We start from the raw sequence: 17,562 nt of genomic DNA on the forward strand, positions 1-17,562 counted from the left end.
TCACCAGTAGCCAAGATGACTACAGTTCGAGTGTTTCTTGATTTTGCAGCTAAACAAAATTATGAAGTACACCAAATGAATGTTCATAATGCATTCCTCCATGGTGATCTACATGAGGAAGTTTACATGAAGTTACCTCAGGGTTTTGGTTCTCCGAATGAAACCAGAGTATGTCGTTTGCGGAAATCACTTTATGGACTTAAACAAGCTCCTCGATGTTGGTTTGCTAAACTTACTAGCGCTCTGCTCAAGTATGGTTTTTATCAGACAAAGTAAGATTATTCTTTGTTTATTTACACGCGGAAGGGAGTATCTCTTCGGGTGTTGGTGTATGTTGATGACCTTATCATCTCAGGAAATTCTGCGGTGAAAACCATTGAGTTTAAAAAGTATATGTCGACATGTTTCCATATGAAAGACCTTGGCTTGCTAAGTATTTTCTTGGTCTCGAAGTTGCAAGAAGTCCAAAAGGATTCTATCTCTGTCAGCGCAAATATGCGACTGATATCGTTACTGAAGTCGGTCTCCTTGGCTGTAAACCTGCAGGTTCTCCTATTGATCAAAACCATCGACTGAGTCTTGCTACGGGTCCTCTTCTTGATGATCCATAGAGGTACAGACGACTTGTTGGGCGACTTATCTATCTTGCTGCAACAAGACCTGATCTTACATATGCGATACATACTTTATCTGAGTTCATGCATGCTCCACGGTCTGATCATTGGCTTGCCGCATTAAAAGTTGTACGTTATCTAAAGGGTACTCTTGGTCAGGGTATTCTCTTAAGTGCAGAAACTCCGTTTCACTTTACGGGTTGGTGTGATTCTGACTGGACTGCTTGCCCGTTGACAAGGCGTTCACTCACCGGCTGGATTGTACAACTCGGTTCTTCTCCTATCTCTTGGCAGACGAAAAAGCAAGACACAGTATCATGTTCATCAGCGGAGGCGGAGTATCGAGCCATGAATGAGATTACACGGGAACTTAAGTGGCTGCGAGCTCTCTTGTTTGAAATGGGAGTTCATCATGTTGCGCCAATGACAATACGGTGTGATAGTAAGCCAGCTATTCATATCAGCTCCAATCCAGTTTTTCATGAAAGAACGAAACACATTGAAGTTGACTGTCATGCGGTTAGAGATGAAATTCTCAAGGGTGTTATCAAGCTATATCACGTTTCTACGAAGGATCAAATGGCGGATATTATGACCAAAGCTTTAGGAAGAAAGGAATTTGAGAATTTCATATTCAAGTTGGGCATTTTAAATTTGCATACTCCAACTTGAGGGGGGGTATTGGAATATGTTATGTTTCCTAAACCGATATATTGTATTTCCTTATCTCATTAGGTTTAGGATCCCCCTACTTGTATATATATACTTGACCTTATGGTCCGTGAATAATAAGTGGAACATTATACAGATCTTAACTTGTCATTAGCAGATTTTAGGAATATGATTTATCTACAATCTATAATAATTTAAAGAATATAATCTCAAAGACTAGTGCATACTTGACATCTCTTTTACCATGGCTTGTTCTAAAGAAGATAGAATTCTTGTAGTAGCCTTTTCTGGATGTGTGGATAACTGGAAATGCATCGTTGCTTCTCCCCATGTTATTCCAGGTGGAGTTCCTTAAAACATCTTACTTCTCACATTGTACTGAATGCTGCTTCCAATTTATAATTGTAGTTTTTTCTGTCGTCTACGGAGGATTACACCAAGCCGGAAAAGGAGCAATCATGCATATCACCCGGAAACTAAGAAGACAACTGAAAAGTACCTAACATTACAAAAACTAGGAAGGAACAAGGTCCCTAAGAAATTTTGAGCTAATAAACAATTATCAAAGGAAGGAAGCAAGTCTATAAGAGCAGCTGGGACAAACATGAAAAAGATGAGGGTCAAGATTATTGAGGTGATAGCAAGGCTTCAAAAAAACTTCTGATACGAACCACAAGCAACCGCCACTGACAAACAAGTTTCCACTAAGGGAAGCCACAAGAAAACGGATTTCCACCCAAGCAGCAGACGAAAAAACGGGTGACAATCAAACTACTCAATCACCCAACGCAATTGAGCTGAATCTCCATAGTCTCTTTTACCAAAAAATCCGGAAGAACCTGTCGGTTTAAAACCAAGGAATGTCACGACATCACCAAACTGAAGCTTCACAATGGATAACTCAATAATAAACCCAAAGGTTGAGCACCGAGACCTTACCGAAGATAATTCGAGAAGAAACATGACGCTATCGAGAGCAGAGGACAGAGATCGCAGCTGGGAGACCCAAACAGAAGATACAAAGAAACCAACACTGCCTCACGACCAACCAACTCTATCACTTCAAAGAACACTTAAGCTACTTAAGTTAAGCACTAACCAGAAAAAACCACACTCCAAAGATTAAAGGTCCTTCAACAAAGACGACCATTAAGCACATACCAGGGAGCCGAGAACTCATCACCACCTACACTAACCTGAAATCACCTCACCATATCTGATGGAAAAAGTAGCTACCCGTCAGAGCCGGTTGAGTCCTGCACCGTACACCAGAAAACAGATACGAATCAAAGGATGAAAGGCATCTACAATAACTTAGTTGATACCTACTCTAGGAAAGGTTCGCCACTGGTAACATCATCAAGAGATGAAACATCTGTTACGATCAAATGGACAGAGATGTTAGACACTGTAAGTTTGGTCTTGAGGCTCTTAGAAGACTCTTTTAAAAAGAGACACATGTCATCCGCCAGAAACTTTGCACAATGGTTGCAGATACACTGTATCAATGGATGGTCGGTGGAACGGCCCGGTTCCTGGCCCATAAAAATTTCCTTGAGAATATGGGCTTCTCTACGGCCTATATGGCAAAGACCTAGGGTTCCCTTCCCCTTTCCTATAAAAAGAGATGCAGCCTCCCTTTTGCCTCATACAGAAACTAAAGCGAAGCTCTGCAGAGAATTCCCGGAGACCAGAAACCGTAGCCGTCGAGCTCTCCCTTTCCGGAGACCAGAAACCCTAGCCGTCGAGCTCTCCCTTTCTCTCTTGCGCCGTCTCTCTCTCTCTCTCCTCGCCGTCGCTCTCTCTCTCCTCGCCGTCGCACGCTCTCTCTCTCCTCGCCGGCGCCGTGTGGTGGTGGTGGTGACCGGATCCCAATCTCCTCTCCCTTGTCTCTTGTTTCCAGTTCCGGATCCAGATCTAGGCTAAGGTGGAGTGTCTCGAACCCAACCTTCTTTCATGATTCTGTATACTCCTATATGTTGGAGTTAGGTTTGATTAGACCCTGATTGGGAGTTAGGTTGATAGGACATGGTATTGCTAGGATGATAGATGAATGGATCATGATGCATAAGAACCCTCATACTGATAAATGGGACTCGATGAACTGAATTGAATTGTTGTGGTGATGATTGATTGGTAGTTGATTCTAGTATGTTTGGATGTGTTGTCCCATGTGTTGTTGTGATTGAAGTTAGGATGCTAGAGAGAAATAAATGCTAGGACGATAGACGAGTAATGATTATAAAAGTTATTGAAGTAGAACTTGAATGCGATGTGTATTGTGTGTGACACCGATAGCGGGTGGCGTCTAGTGAATTGAGTCCCAAGTACAAGTATGAATGAAAAAGGAAGGTAAATGAGAATGGGAAGGGATAAGTGAAAATGATAAGGAAGTGAAAGGATAAGTAAAAGTATGAGAGAATGATGTTAAGGTTAAGCATGGGTGGGAAAGCATATAGAGGGTCTAAGGAAAGTATGTGGGGTAGTAGTCCACGCTAGGTATCCATAGGAGATGTGGCCAATCCACAAGAATATGGGGTAGAAGCCTAGTTGGGGCTACCCACTGTTGAAAAGGACGAAAAGATGAAAAGGATGTGCATTGTAGGGTTTTTAGCTCATGGTCGGGTAACAGGGAGTTAAAGGTGTCATAGGATCGAGTCGGACTGGTATGATGAGTCGGTTAAGCCTAGGGTTTGACGTGTGTGGCAATGAGTGAGATCATTGTATTGATTGATCACTAGGTTGTTAGAAATGAATGGAAGTGAATGTGGAAAATCAATAGATGACGTTAGGAAATGATAAAATGCATTAACTGATTGTAGTGGCTAGTCAGTCCTAGTTCCCGCATAGAGTAGTATAGAGTGTCATGCGGGCAGGCTGGGCTAGAACCACTTCACTGAGTAACTTGTTACTCACCCCTCCATTTCCATTTTTCCCTGTGCGCAGGACTGTAAGTAGAAGTATATGGATGTGGGTGTGACGGTATTTCAAAGAAGGTTATGCGCTCGTCTCTCGGGACCAGTAACGGGACACGTAGGATTGGCTAAATGAGTAGACACGTGTCCATAACGCCCCTTCGATAACCCCGGTCGGACGCCGGGGGATCGGGCTGTTACAGTCGGGATCTCCAGAGTTAATTCCCTTAAATTCATATCTCTTTCAGACCAACCACCATCTTCAGGAACCAACATAACAGTAAAGGATTTCAAGAGTTTGATGTGAGACAAACGTGTCAGAGTGATATTGAGAAAGTTACTTGAATCCGCAAAGAGAGACCTAGTGTTGACGCTCAGAGCCTCAGATTCTGCTGGACGTCTTTTGTTATGTTGTCAAGCTCCCAAACAAAAGTTTCCTCGGTAGAAGGGTGAAATACCATAGAAAGTCTCCAAGATTTTAGTATATAGATTCGGCTCCATGTGACCACCATGTCTATCAAACAATTGTTGTCAGAGTTGTAATGATATGACTATATGTTACTGTTATAAGCATAATATTCGAGACATCAAGATCCTCATGCTCTGTCTAATTTAAGAAGATAACAAAAGCAAAGTCTCAATGCATTAAATTTTTTAATTGATTATAAACGGTTTGGTTTTTATTATGGCAGCAAATATATATAAGAAGAAAAGAACGAGAACTGTTTATTTCAAAGTTTATATGATTTACAAAGAATGAACAAGAAGTCGAGTATAGAACTCATATCACTTCTTAAAAGTAAACTCTGGTAAATCAATCTTGACATGCTCAGTAATCTCTTTCTCTTCTGTAACAGGACTAGCTACGTCAGCATGAGGTTGCTGAATATTGCCGTTATCAAAATCTGTGATGTCACTGTAGGGAGAGACATTTTGAGATTCAGGATCAAAGAAATGCTGAGGACCATGGCCGTGTCTGCCAGAATCTGATAACCTAGGAGGAGAAGGAGATGCAGTGAAGCTGGTTTGATGATCAAGGCTGCGGTTACGATTGTGGAGGAGGTGATCAAGGCTGCGGTTATGTTTTGGCGTGGTGGGGCGGCTCGAGCGGGGTGTGTTGGACCCTGAGTTTCCATGTTTGGCCTGTTTCTTGGCCGTGTTGTGCCATTTTTTTAATGCATTGGCTACTCTGTCGTTGAATATGGTCGGCCTCATTGAACTTCCCATCTGTAGTTACAATTTAGTGTTAGCGAATTATACATAGACAACTCGAGATCTAATAATGAAACTATATACGAGACATGCATCAATCTAATGCACTGCCATTTGATGTCGACTAAAAAATATCTAAACATTCTATTGTTGACATGATATCATATTAAAGTTTATACATATTATGCATGTTATGGATGCTTCGATTCTTTTTTATCTTGTTAACAGTGGGATAATCTCCTCCAGTCCCTTAGTAAGCTTTTAGATATTTCAATCCAAAAAAGTATCCTCCGTCGCATAGGTGGTTTGAGTCCGGGTCACAAGGAAACTAACCGATTAGTCAGCTCATTACTAAACAATTAGTTTTGATCGTAACAAACACGATGTTTAGCAATTTGGATTATATACCTGAGTCACAAGAGCATAGAGAGGTAGAGTGATGTAGCTGCATACAACTTGTATCAATACCCTGTCGTATACAACATCAAGAAGTTTAGTGCAAAGATACAAAAAATAATTAATATATATTTTTATGTAATAGTTGCGGAGTTTACAAACCCCATGGTGATCCTGATTGCAATATCTTCGGTTTTGTGGTGGAAGCAGTTCTTGAGTGTGAACTCGTACTGCAAAAATTAATACGAAAGCCATAATCAATTAATTTCATGAAAACAACCTTTTTAAATGATATTTTCAGAAGAGTTGGATTGTTACTCACGGTGCTCCAAACGAAGAAAGCTAGTTGAAATGCATTCTGTAAGAAATATACAAAACTATATTATTTAGAAAAACCATAACTCAAAAATTCATTAAAACACATATTACTAATTAAATTAGTTATACCGTGAAAAGGACCAAGTGAATGAGGAAGAGAATGAAACGAGGACGACCAAACCAAAAGAGATCATCACCCGGTTCCACCACAGGAGCTCCTTTAACTACATCTCCTTTATCTTGAATCCTCAATCCTAATTTCGATATTATCACTTGAAGTTTTGCTCCTACTATTAATATCACCTTCATTTCATAAAACAGACCAACCATATAATTAATATTATGTATTCACAATCACAACTTCATAACAAAACCAGTTGAAAAGTTTGAAGTAATGTGTCTGTAATTACTTACAAGCAAAGGGAGGAAAGGCAGCCAAAAATAGGAATCCCATCCTATTAAAATTTGAAAAAGAAAATTGAAGTTTGTATCAAGTTGATGTATAATTTACTTAGTACTTAAAATGAAATTATACAGAATTAGAACCAACCATGTGTATTAGTCAATATGAATAAGACAGCAATGCACCATATCACTGGGCTGGAGTTTCATTCACACACACAATCACTTATTTAATCAGAAAATTTTAATATATTATGGAAAATTAGATAATAAAAAAATTTGGTAAAAGGAAAATTACATAATTGAAAGAAAATATCAATGAATTTGATTTAAAATAAGAAAGGGACTAACCTTATACCCACAACAGCCTTGAAATCTTCTTCCAAAGATCTTTGAATGTATTTTTGAAAATCGAAACGAGCTTCACTTCCTGCAGGCAAATGAGCCTGCACCCATTCAATAATTAAAAAGAAAAAACAAAACAGTTTCTGAATGAATAATATGATAGTAAATCTTCTTTGGGTCAAAACTAGTAAAATAATTATTACTTTTAACATAAAGCAATGATTACTTACCATTATAAAGCCATGTCTTAATGTAAGATAATCCACTTTTGTCACTGATCCAAAGAACTGTCTGAAGAAACATGTCTGCATGCCCAAGATTTATCCATTATTCTTTGTTGTAATTTAAAACCAAATTACAGGAAAAATAAGTAGAATTTTAGAAGAATGATATAAATAAAAACTTACAATCCAGAGGGTAAAGGAAGACTTGCTCCATATATTCAAATGTCTACGTCCAAACGATGTATCTCTTGCAAATCTGAACCTTTCTGGATCTACAACAATTAAAACAATAAATTGCAATAAAATAAATAAAAAAGAGGACAGAACATATATAATTACTAATAAGAGTGATGGCCCGGTCTCTTGCGTTAAATTGTTCATTTACAAGTCAAACATAAATCGCGTTCTTATTGGATATTCTACTCATAACTCTGATTATAAAACTCAATAAAAAAATATACGAGTGTGAGAGATGTGGATGAATAAACAAATACAAGTGATACGTGATCATGATGTTAACGTTGCCAAAGTCAAACACCCACGAAGATATGTTATCTGAAAATACTCATTTTTGTTTTTGTTCTTTGATGATTACTGTCGAAAGAAACTCTAATGGACATGAGATAACGGCCAATATGTTTGTGCATACCATTGGCATATTGGTACTCAAGTGTTTTGGTCTCTTTCTCCCATGATTTCCATTTCTTCATCTGCATATTACATCACAAAATTAAACAGATACATATGTACTTGTGAAAAAACGTATAGAAAATATCATGTACCTTGGTTTTCCCCAAAGCATAGGTTATAATGCAATAGAGAATATGAAATACAGCGAGCACGAAGATGAATATATGCAATTGGTGGATACCATATGCAGATACCAATGCTACTTTCCCCTGAAAATAATAATTCACAACAAAAATAAAAATAATAACAGTATTTGTTAAACAAACAGGAGGATCACTTTAAAAGGTTAAAACTAATGAGTAGCTAAAATATAAACATGCATTTTCTGCGCATTTGTCATAACCCTTTGTGGCTAAACTTCGACGAGGACTATTAAAGTCGTTGGAGTCGTAGTCTTCTAGAATTTTGCGACCATCGTCGATATAATCTTTACTATATTTAGCGAGCTCTTGTTGGCTACTACAAGGATGCCAAGTCGCAGCAATTCTTTCTGGAATGCAAATTTGGGAGACTGGTGATTGCAGTACAACAAGTAGAAGCGATATGAATCCCAGTAGCATCAATTCTATTTTCATCACAAAACCAAAAAATAGGAGGGAAATTTGTTAGAAATTCAAATAGAAAAAAATTGATCGTATTGTGATACAAAACTACATCCAAGGTTATAATATATAATCTGTATAGAATAGTGAACTTGCCTGCTTTAACCTTTTCAAGAGCTTCATATAAAGCCTTCTTGTTCTTCCTTTTAAACCACTATAAATATTGAAAAGACAAATTAAAGACTATATGGGAATTGCCGACTAGATTTCGATTTTCTAATAAAGAAAAAAGAGACATGATGTAGCTTTGAAGGCATTATATAGTGAAATTATCGTATATTTTCTTATCGTTGGAGAGGAGCGAAAGAAGAGAGAGGAAGACTTGGATGATATAAAGATCAAAACATAGAAGAAAATTATACGTACGTGACCAATAAAGTGCAAGAAATATTCGATCATGATAGAGATGAAAAGAATAACGAAGCAAACAGCAGCAAGAGCCCATGTTGGTGTCTCTTCCAGTGATCTATCTTTTATTGCCATTACTTTCACTTTTCAAAATTCTTGAACTTTCTGATCAGCTTTTTGGGTTTCAGAAGTTTTATAGATAAGGGGAAAATGAGAAAGAAAGTGATATGGCTTTTGTTCCCGTTATCTCGATATATATACACATGTTAAAATAAAACAAGAACATACGAGACATACCCACTAAAGAACCACTTCATATTTATATTTTACCAAAACGTGTATATTTATGTATCTTGTTCCCGCTATGTCTTATTTTCTTGGTATTTATAATCATATATCTTTCAGAATATTCGAGAAATACCCACTAAAGAACCACTTCATCAATTGCAAAGCAAAACGTGAGTCTAGAGACCAGAGCCGGCCCTTGGGCCAAGCCAATGAAGCCCATGCTTCCGGCCACAAAATTTAATCAAGTATTTTCGGCCACAAAATTCATAAAAACTTCTTTAGTCTAGTGGTATAGCATACAAATAATAGGCTTCTTTGCGGCGTCTTGGGTTCGAATCTGCTGTATTAAGAATTTTTTTCTTTTTTTTTGATAAGTAGCCACATTTTTTTTTTTTGCTTCCAGCCTTCTAAAACCTAGGACCGGCTCTGCTAGAGACGGTGGAACAGGAAGACAGAGAAACTGAAATCAATGGATTTGAAAACATTCATTCTCCATTGTAAGACAAAGAGTGAGTTAATTTTTTGTTTAGTAAATTAATATATCAGCGACAACTTTTAATGATTCTAGAGTGTTATGGAAATTCGTTTTGTATGGTTGACGTCACATGGGGCGACGAGTGAAACATGTGGATGGATGATCGGTTTCATGTTTACTTTTTCAGCTTTTGTTCCAATTAATTTTGCAGAGGTTTATGTCCAGTCAAAAATCAATCTTACTCATAATTTTCAGTGAAAATCAAGCCATCTAACCATTGAAAGAATCACCAACGAAAACTGGCTTGAAAAGAAGAAGGAATAGCATCTAGACACCCTAATGGCGTCTATTGAAAACTTTAAGTATCTTTTTTAAATTAACATTTCATATTGATGAGTATAGGTGCTCCTGCATGGCAAGCAACCATAATACTAGATGTTAATAAAGCAAGATAACATATACACATGCGTTGTTATTTAATATTTGCAGAGATAATATAAGAAAATCAAACAAATGAAAGCTGTAATTATATACTGTATTTATTTAAATAAAATCATGGGAACGAAGACTTTTGACTAATTCAAAGACAAGAACTTGTTGAGGTTAAGGCTCAGCAAAATATTCGTAGGTTATGATTCAGTACATTATCTGCGTAGATTCGAACAGAAAATCCGATATTCGTAACTTTACAAAACAAAACAAATACTAATATGCAATATTAACCCCAAATAAACAAATAAGCCCCAAATACTAATAATTTTATGAACGAATATCCGATCCGATCTGTTATATGCATATAAATACATATATTTCAAGAATTATATATATGTATATATGTAAACGTTATATTTTAGGTAAGTTTTATAATATTTTAATTTATTAAATTAATTATATAAGTTAATTATAATTTTAATAAATAAATATACGTTTATGTGATAAAATATTAATATTTTATATTTTTTGAATTTTTTTTTTTTGTACGAATTGAATCAGATATCCAGTTATCCATGACACCAAATATCTAGATAACTAGTAGCTACAGATTGAATCGGATCGGATAATTGATTATGCGGACAAAATGAATCATAAATACGTAAAAAAAACCCACATATTCGATCCACGCTCATCCCTAGTCAAAGTTACTATAAAAAGAGGACTTAAGATGAAGAGGCTTTGGGAGAATGGTAGCGCCGTGTGAACGACCACTTATAAATTCATACCTTAAAACGAATTGTTCAATTACAAAAATCAAATCAAATGTGAAGTCTGTACAAATCTAAACCTATATTCAACTCCTCTAAAGATCAATCAACAAAAAAAAAAATGGAAGCAAGACAATACCAATCTTTTTTACATGGTGTTCATCTCATTTTTCGATGTCAGGAGCAGCTATTCTCACTGGGGCTATACTAGCTAGCAATCCACTAGAACCAACTCAATATCACTTCGATTGGACCGTGACCTCACCCAGTTGATTAGACCATAAATCTTCAGTTCTCCACCTTGTTATTCATCAACTCTTTCCTAGTGAAATATTATTGCTAATATATGAGTAAACTAACTTATCTTATATCTCCTGACAAACCTATCAACTTTGAATCTTCTTCCTTGAAAAAATCATCATCTTCTTATCTCCATAATCTATGAACTTCAGTTTTCTTTTACCCGTAACAAGTTCAATGCTTCTTTCAACTTGCCTATTGGTAAAACTTTTGTAAAGATGTCTGCATGATTAAACTCAGTTTCAAACTTCAAAACTTATATCCATCCATTACTAGTTAAATCTTTGGTGAAATGATAGTTCACCTACATTTATTTTGTCCTTTCGTGATGAACATCATTTTTGGCCAGAGCTATTGCGCTCTGAGAATCACATAATATCTTCACCGCCTCTTGATTAAAACCAAGTTTTTCCATTAAACCTTTAACCATACTGCTTCTCTTTCCGCCTCTGACAAAGCTATATATTCCGACTCAGTTGAAAACAATGGCACAACCTTTTGTAAGCTTTATCTCCAACTTATCAGATTTTCTCCAACAATAAACACAAGACTTGTAGTTGACCTTTTTCCATATGCAACACCAACATAATCGGCATCCTAGTAACCCATACTTACAAACTCTCCTTCTTTTATGTATCTCAAACTCATCTTTGAAATCCCTTTAATGTATCTAAGTATTCATTTTACGGCACTCCAGTGCTTCTTAATGAGTTTACTTATGTATCAACATACCAGTCCAACTGCAAATGCTAAATCCGGACGAGTTCCTATCTACGAGTACATGAAACTCCAACTGCACTTTGATAAGGTATTTTCTTCATCTCTTCATTCTGATCTCTTTCTTCAATATCAGTAGCTTTCCTTTAGTTTAAAATGAATTTCCATAGGAGTTCTTGCTGACTTAGCTTGATCCATACCAAAATTTCCCAATACTTTGAGTGCATAACCTTCTTGAGCTATTGTAACTGTGCATTTTACTCTATCTCGCTCAGTCTACATACCCAATACTTTTTTTGCTTCTCCAAGGTCCTTCGTCTCGAATTTGATCCCAACAACACCTTCAGTTCACACACCTGCTTCTTGTTCCTTAAAGTTATCAGTATATTGTCTACATATATCAATAGACATATGAATTCTCCATTTCTCGGTTCCTTAAAGTATATGCAGATGACGAATTCACTTCTCTCATAACCATTTCTCGGCATAAACTCATTGAACCTTTTGTCCCACTGTCGACGGCTGTGCTTCAAACGACCTTTTTGACAAAAAAAAAAACCTTTTTAGGATGGTCATTGTCCACATATCCTTATGGCTGATTCATATAGACAGTTTCCTCCAAAAACCCATATAAAAGCCATGTTCACGTCCATCTGTTGTACCTCCATGTCAAAGTGCACAACAGCTGAAAGAAGAAGCTTGAAAGATACATGCTTTACTACATGAGAAAATATCTTCTGATAGTCAATTCCTCCATTATGTGAATAACCTTTCGCCACAAGCCTTGTTTTAAACCACCTTCAACTTTTTATATACTTTCCTTCCTTCTAAACACTCAGTTGCAACCAATAGATTTCTGCTTCTTGTTTTGGTTCCCCAGTGACCAAGTTCCATTCTTCTTTAAAGAGACCATCTATTCATTAGATGCTTCTACCCGTTTCTCACTATCTAGATCCTCAAATGCTTCTTGAAAACTCCCATCTTCTGGTTTGTCACCATCTTTCACCATACACATATCCATCAATATCTTCATCGTCAGGATAAATGTAATAGTTTTACAGCTTAGAAAGAATATGCTTCTCCATTTTTGGACGATCTCTAGCGGGCTGATAATCACTCAGATTTTCTGTCTCTGATTTTGTTTCCTCAACTTGCTCTTCTTGACATGTAGACTGTTCCTAGTAACTTCTATCCTATGAAAATCCACCTTGAAAAACCATCCATGATTGAAAATGTTCACCTGCAAGATCACCACTCACAAACATGTTAGCAAAATATTGTCTTCATAAATCTGGTACTGCATATGGTCAGCTTTTTTTTTTGGAATCTCAAAGTCTATTACTGATGAGGGAGATCTATCGATCACATATATCGAAGTTTAGACTACTTCTGCCCATAAACCCTGCCCCAGACCACTCTCAGTCATCATGCTTATGGCTTTGTTAAGAAGCGACATGTTTAAGCTCCCAACAGCACTGTTCTGTTAGGGTGTATACATTCAGGTCTTAAGCCTCACAATACCTTCATCTTTACAGTATTAATCAAACATTTGATTACAAAATTCCAAGCCATTGTCAGTGCGCAACTTCTTTACTTTCCTCTCTTTGAATCTCAACTATAGTTTTCAGCTCCACTAATTTTCCAAATTCCTTGTCTTTTGTCAAGGCTTGGAAACAAATAGCACCACCTACGGTTTTAATATATTTTGGATATCTCATACAATTTTCTCTTGGAATATTTCCAACTCATGCTCAAATCTATATTTACTGATATTTTCTATTTTGAGTTCAGGACGCGAAGTCTACAAAAATAATTTTGGAGCTGAGTTCAAAAGATCTCGTATTAAACAGAGTGGAATATCTTATTAAATAAAGTTGACATATCTGCCTTCTCAGGCGTCCACGTCGCTCTGGATAGGGGGGCTTTCTCGCCACGAGTGGCCTCACCAAACAAACGATTTCTGTGTAATCCAGTCTTATTCGAACGATTTCTGTGTAATCCGGTCTTATTCCAACTGGGCTTTTATTAAATTTTATTATTAAGCTCAATGTTATGTCAAGCCCACGTATCATTAGCTATCTTCTTCTCTCAAGCTTGCGACTTCCCCGATGCAATTTTCAGAAAATTCAATCGATGTTCCTATCTCCGTATCGTCTCAGCCTTCCATTAATCCGTTCTTAACTCAGAGTTCTTGCGTGTTTGATCCACTCCTCTCACTGGAAGCATTCAATCGATCTCTTCGCATCCACCGTAACCGGCTGGTGGTCACGCTTCTCCTTCGCATCCCACCACTAGAGTTTTTGTTCTAGGGACGATGGCGACCAGCTTTCAGCCGGTCGGGTTCTTCACAGCTGGTGGTCACGCTTCTCCTTCGTTTCACGGAGGCACCTAATCTATATTAAGAAGAAGGGAGCTAATGTGTTGACATCCTCCTCAATGATTAAAAGTTTGTCCTCCTCATCTTCCCTCGCCTTCCTTTTCCAATATAAACTGCCATCGCCTTAACCATACTATATGTAATTAGATTGAGTGGTTTTTATATTTCTTTGTTAATTACAGGTTTGAAAATTTCAAAGAGGTATTCCAAATTTCACAGAGATTCAGTCCCATGTATTCCGTTTGATTTTGGGTCTATGAATTTTTCAAAGTTTTGTTTTTGTTAGGGAAAAGGGATGAAGTCAGAGCGTGCTGCCAAATTGATGATAGAGGCGCTGCTTATGCTGTTCCTGGCTCTCGCAAGACGGTGACTTGAGGCTCGGCTCCTTTGAAATCTGTGTGTTCTTTGGTCGTTCATATTTTTAGTGCGTTAAGGTGTTAGTTTTTGCTTCTTGAGTTCGTTTTAAACAAAGTGTTGAGTATGGTACAACAATCAGGCAGAAAAATTCGTCGTTTTTAAGTAAAACGAAAGTTAGATTCTTTGATGTGTGAATCTGTGGCTATGATGTATTAAAACATATTGGTTTGCAGGGAGATACTGTTACAATGAAATTAAGACCGTATGGATAGTTGGAACCTCATTTGCAGCTGAAGAATAAGCCTGTCGGTTCAAGTTTCTTACACACAGCTCCTCATAGATGGGAACTTCGTCGACTCTGCTTCTGGTGAGTAATGTTTTCATTCATAAACATCGGAATAACAAAGGAAAATTTTGACTTTTGAGATTCAAGTTCCATGAGCACTAATGTTTGGTTTTGGATTGGGAGTTTAAGTAAGACGTTCCCGACTCTTGATCGACGCACATGGAAAGTCATTGTGAACGTAGCTGAAGGCGACACTGAAGATATCAACCAGGCGGTGAAAGCTGCAAGGAAGGCCATTGATGCGGACCTTGGCCAAAGATGACCGTTGGAATTCATGGACCATAGTCACCTACAATGTGGTCACTGAAGCGTTCGGGAGAGAAGGAGATTGAAAAAATGGAATATTTATTAAGGCTAATGCAATCAGAGAGAATAAAACAGAGATGCGTTCACCACTGTCATTTTATAAGGATTTATTACATATAACTGATTTTGAAGGGTACTTCTCAAAACTTTATGCTAATCTCAGATTAGTCTATAAATGATTTATAAACTGTACAAATGATTTATTAACTTTTATAAAATATTTATAGATCTTTATAAATTGTTATGGACTCTTATAAAAACTTTATATCTTCAAATAATGCATCGATAAGGTAGTCTTTATGTTCTTAACAACAAAAAATACATTATTTGTCTTCTACCATGATGCAATCATATCTCACTTTTTTTAAAAGTGCAACCGCCTCGACACAAATAGCAACTACAATAGTAAATTTTTAAATTAATCAAAATGGCTACTTATAAATGTCCATAAATAAATTACAACAATAGTGGTTTGAAGTCAGCAATGGAACTATCTATGCTCTCTTATTTGCGATCATATTTTCTATTTCTGCTGCATTGATCAATGGCTTCGTACCAATAAAAGTTTTTCCATATATAAGAAAAGTCATCTATATTTCAGAATTATTACAATTTATAAAGGAGTTTCTTATGTTCCAATTTTTAGTTTTATTTACATACTGTTTTTTAATTTTCATTTTAATTTTCAAACAAAATATTTTTCTCATTTCCTAATATGTTTCATTGTCAGAATATGTTTCTTACCAAAAATCAAATAAGAAGAATATATAAAAAAATTCATTATATACGTTTAAATAAAACATCAAATTTACTTTATGTTTAAATTTTAATTAAATTAACTATGTAACGACTATCAAATTTTTACTCTACTTTTATTGAATCGATTAGTCACAATCACTTATGCTATTACACTTTGAAATAAGCAATTTCAAAACAAATTAATACACTACAGTCGTTAACCACTGGACCAGAAAATATTTAATTTTCTTTCAACAAATTTATGTTTTCATATTTTTGAACATATTTTCTTTACTAAGACCATAAAATGAATTATAAATTCATGTAAAAATAAAACACATGAACCCCGGCGCGTAGCGCCGGAATAGCACTAGTTACCTATATAGTAGACATTATTTGTCTAAACTTATGATGTGAATTTTGATTTTTATTTTAGCAATCTTGCTCTCAAATAAAGTACCATATCCTTTTCCGAAAGAGATCTTGTGGGAACAAACTCTTGATCTCAAACTCTCTAGCAAAATTTGGCACACATTTTGTACCATTGTACGCCCCAACGAGACTCTTTACCTAATCTTTGTTACACCATTAGAAATTATCTACCTAACCCTAGCAATACCATTAAAAATTCCCCACCTAATATTTTGCAGTACCATTGAGAATTGTCCTCATAATCTTTGTAGCACCATTAGTAAGAGGCTTTCGACACACGTATTTGGTTCACTTAAGCCTGAAGTCACTTTGAAGGTGCTCTCCCACAACCGAACATCCATGATCTTTTAATCAGTTTCCGCCATATAGCTTCACTTCCCATCGATGCAAGGCTCTTCAAACCTAAAGAATATTTACATACTTTTACAGATTTTTGTCTATCTGATACTAATTGTTGGGTTTTTTTAAAATTCATGTCCAACTCTACCCTTATCGATTAGTATGATACTAATCATAGAATATAAAACCTGCATGGATTTATTTTATATTCCTTTCCAATACTAATCATTATTTAATTTCTTTTGTATAATAGACATTATTTGTCTAACCACTTTCTTATCTAATTAAACGATGCATATTTACTGGCAATATGAAGAAGTGGGGAAGCACTGACGGGAATTCCCTTGTAATTAAATATACATTATATAAGCCAATAATTTGCTTAATTCTTGTTGACCATAAGAAAATTACGTAATACTTATACAGCTTACAAAGTATTCTTACGACAAAATGAGTACTTAACGTAAAGAATATTTTGGTTTGAGCTTGGCTAGGTAAATCATCAATGTTTCTATATCATATACCAAGAACCCTTTTGGCAAGTTTTATTTGAAGTTTTTGATAACTCTAACATGTTATATTTTTCACCAGAGTATAGTTGTTGACTGTAGAACTTCATTTATAAGGTGTAACTTTTTCGTACATATGATGATTTATTAAAACGGTAGATTTTCATTTGATAAAAAGGAAATTTCACAAATAAAACTTTTTATCAAACTAACTTGGCCATTATCACCGTTCATGATTCTACTATATTGGATGGTATTATTTTTTAAAATAGTAAACAACCATTAAAACCCTAAACTTTTAAATTAAAGCAAAGAAATCTCAAACTCGTGTGTGAGCAAAACAATTACTCAGCTTTCAAATATTGATCTCAAATATTGGTCGTTTGAACTCTCATCTTTTGTTGACTCGGCCATTTAAGAAACTCAAATAGTCAACTG

At 36.1% G+C, this 17,562-nt stretch overlaps 1 protein-coding gene across 1 annotated transcript; it reads right to left on the reverse strand.

Annotated features, from left to right (window-relative positions):
• Window positions 1-4,907: 4,907 nt before the first annotated feature.
• LOC106332519 (MLO-like protein 12) lies at window positions 4,908-8,943 on the reverse strand. Its single transcript, XM_013770987.1, has 15 exons — window positions 8,757-8,943; window positions 8,487-8,544; window positions 8,109-8,353; window positions 7,881-7,997; window positions 7,748-7,808; window positions 7,282-7,370; window positions 7,105-7,179; window positions 6,881-6,975; window positions 6,678-6,727; window positions 6,542-6,582; window positions 6,257-6,430; window positions 6,132-6,167; window positions 5,972-6,039; window positions 5,822-5,882; window positions 4,908-5,428 (listed from the first exon to the last, which is right to left on the reverse strand). The coding sequence occupies exons 1-15, from the start codon at window positions 8,871-8,873 to the stop codon at window positions 4,988-4,990; spliced, it is 1,728 nt and encodes a 575-aa protein (XP_013626441.1). The 5' UTR covers window positions 8,874-8,943; the 3' UTR covers window positions 4,908-4,987.
• Window positions 8,944-17,562: the final 8,619 nt, after the last annotated feature.

This window comes from Brassica oleracea, chromosome C3 (genome assembly GCF_000695525.1).
Source record: "Brassica oleracea var. oleracea cultivar TO1000 chromosome C3, BOL, whole genome shotgun sequence".
In the NCBI taxonomy this organism is placed as follows: Eukaryota; Viridiplantae; Streptophyta; class Magnoliopsida; order Brassicales; family Brassicaceae; genus Brassica; species Brassica oleracea.

What these genes read in the sequence shown, in the direction of transcription:
- LOC106332519 (XM_013770987.1), bottom strand. Translation starts at nt 8,873, where the DNA reads ATGGCAATAAAAGATAGATCACTGGAAGAGACACCAACATGGGCTCTT. An exon ending in TAAGACATGGCTTTATAATG is followed by an intron (nt 6,976 to 7,104) that starts GTAAGTAATCAT and finishes GAATGGGTGCAG; the next exon opens with GCTCATTTGCCTGCAGGAAG. An exon ending in TGCCTTTCCTCCCTTTGCTT is followed by an intron (nt 6,431 to 6,541) that starts GTAAGTAATTAC and finishes TATGAAATGAAG; the next exon opens with GTGATATTAATAGTAGGAGC.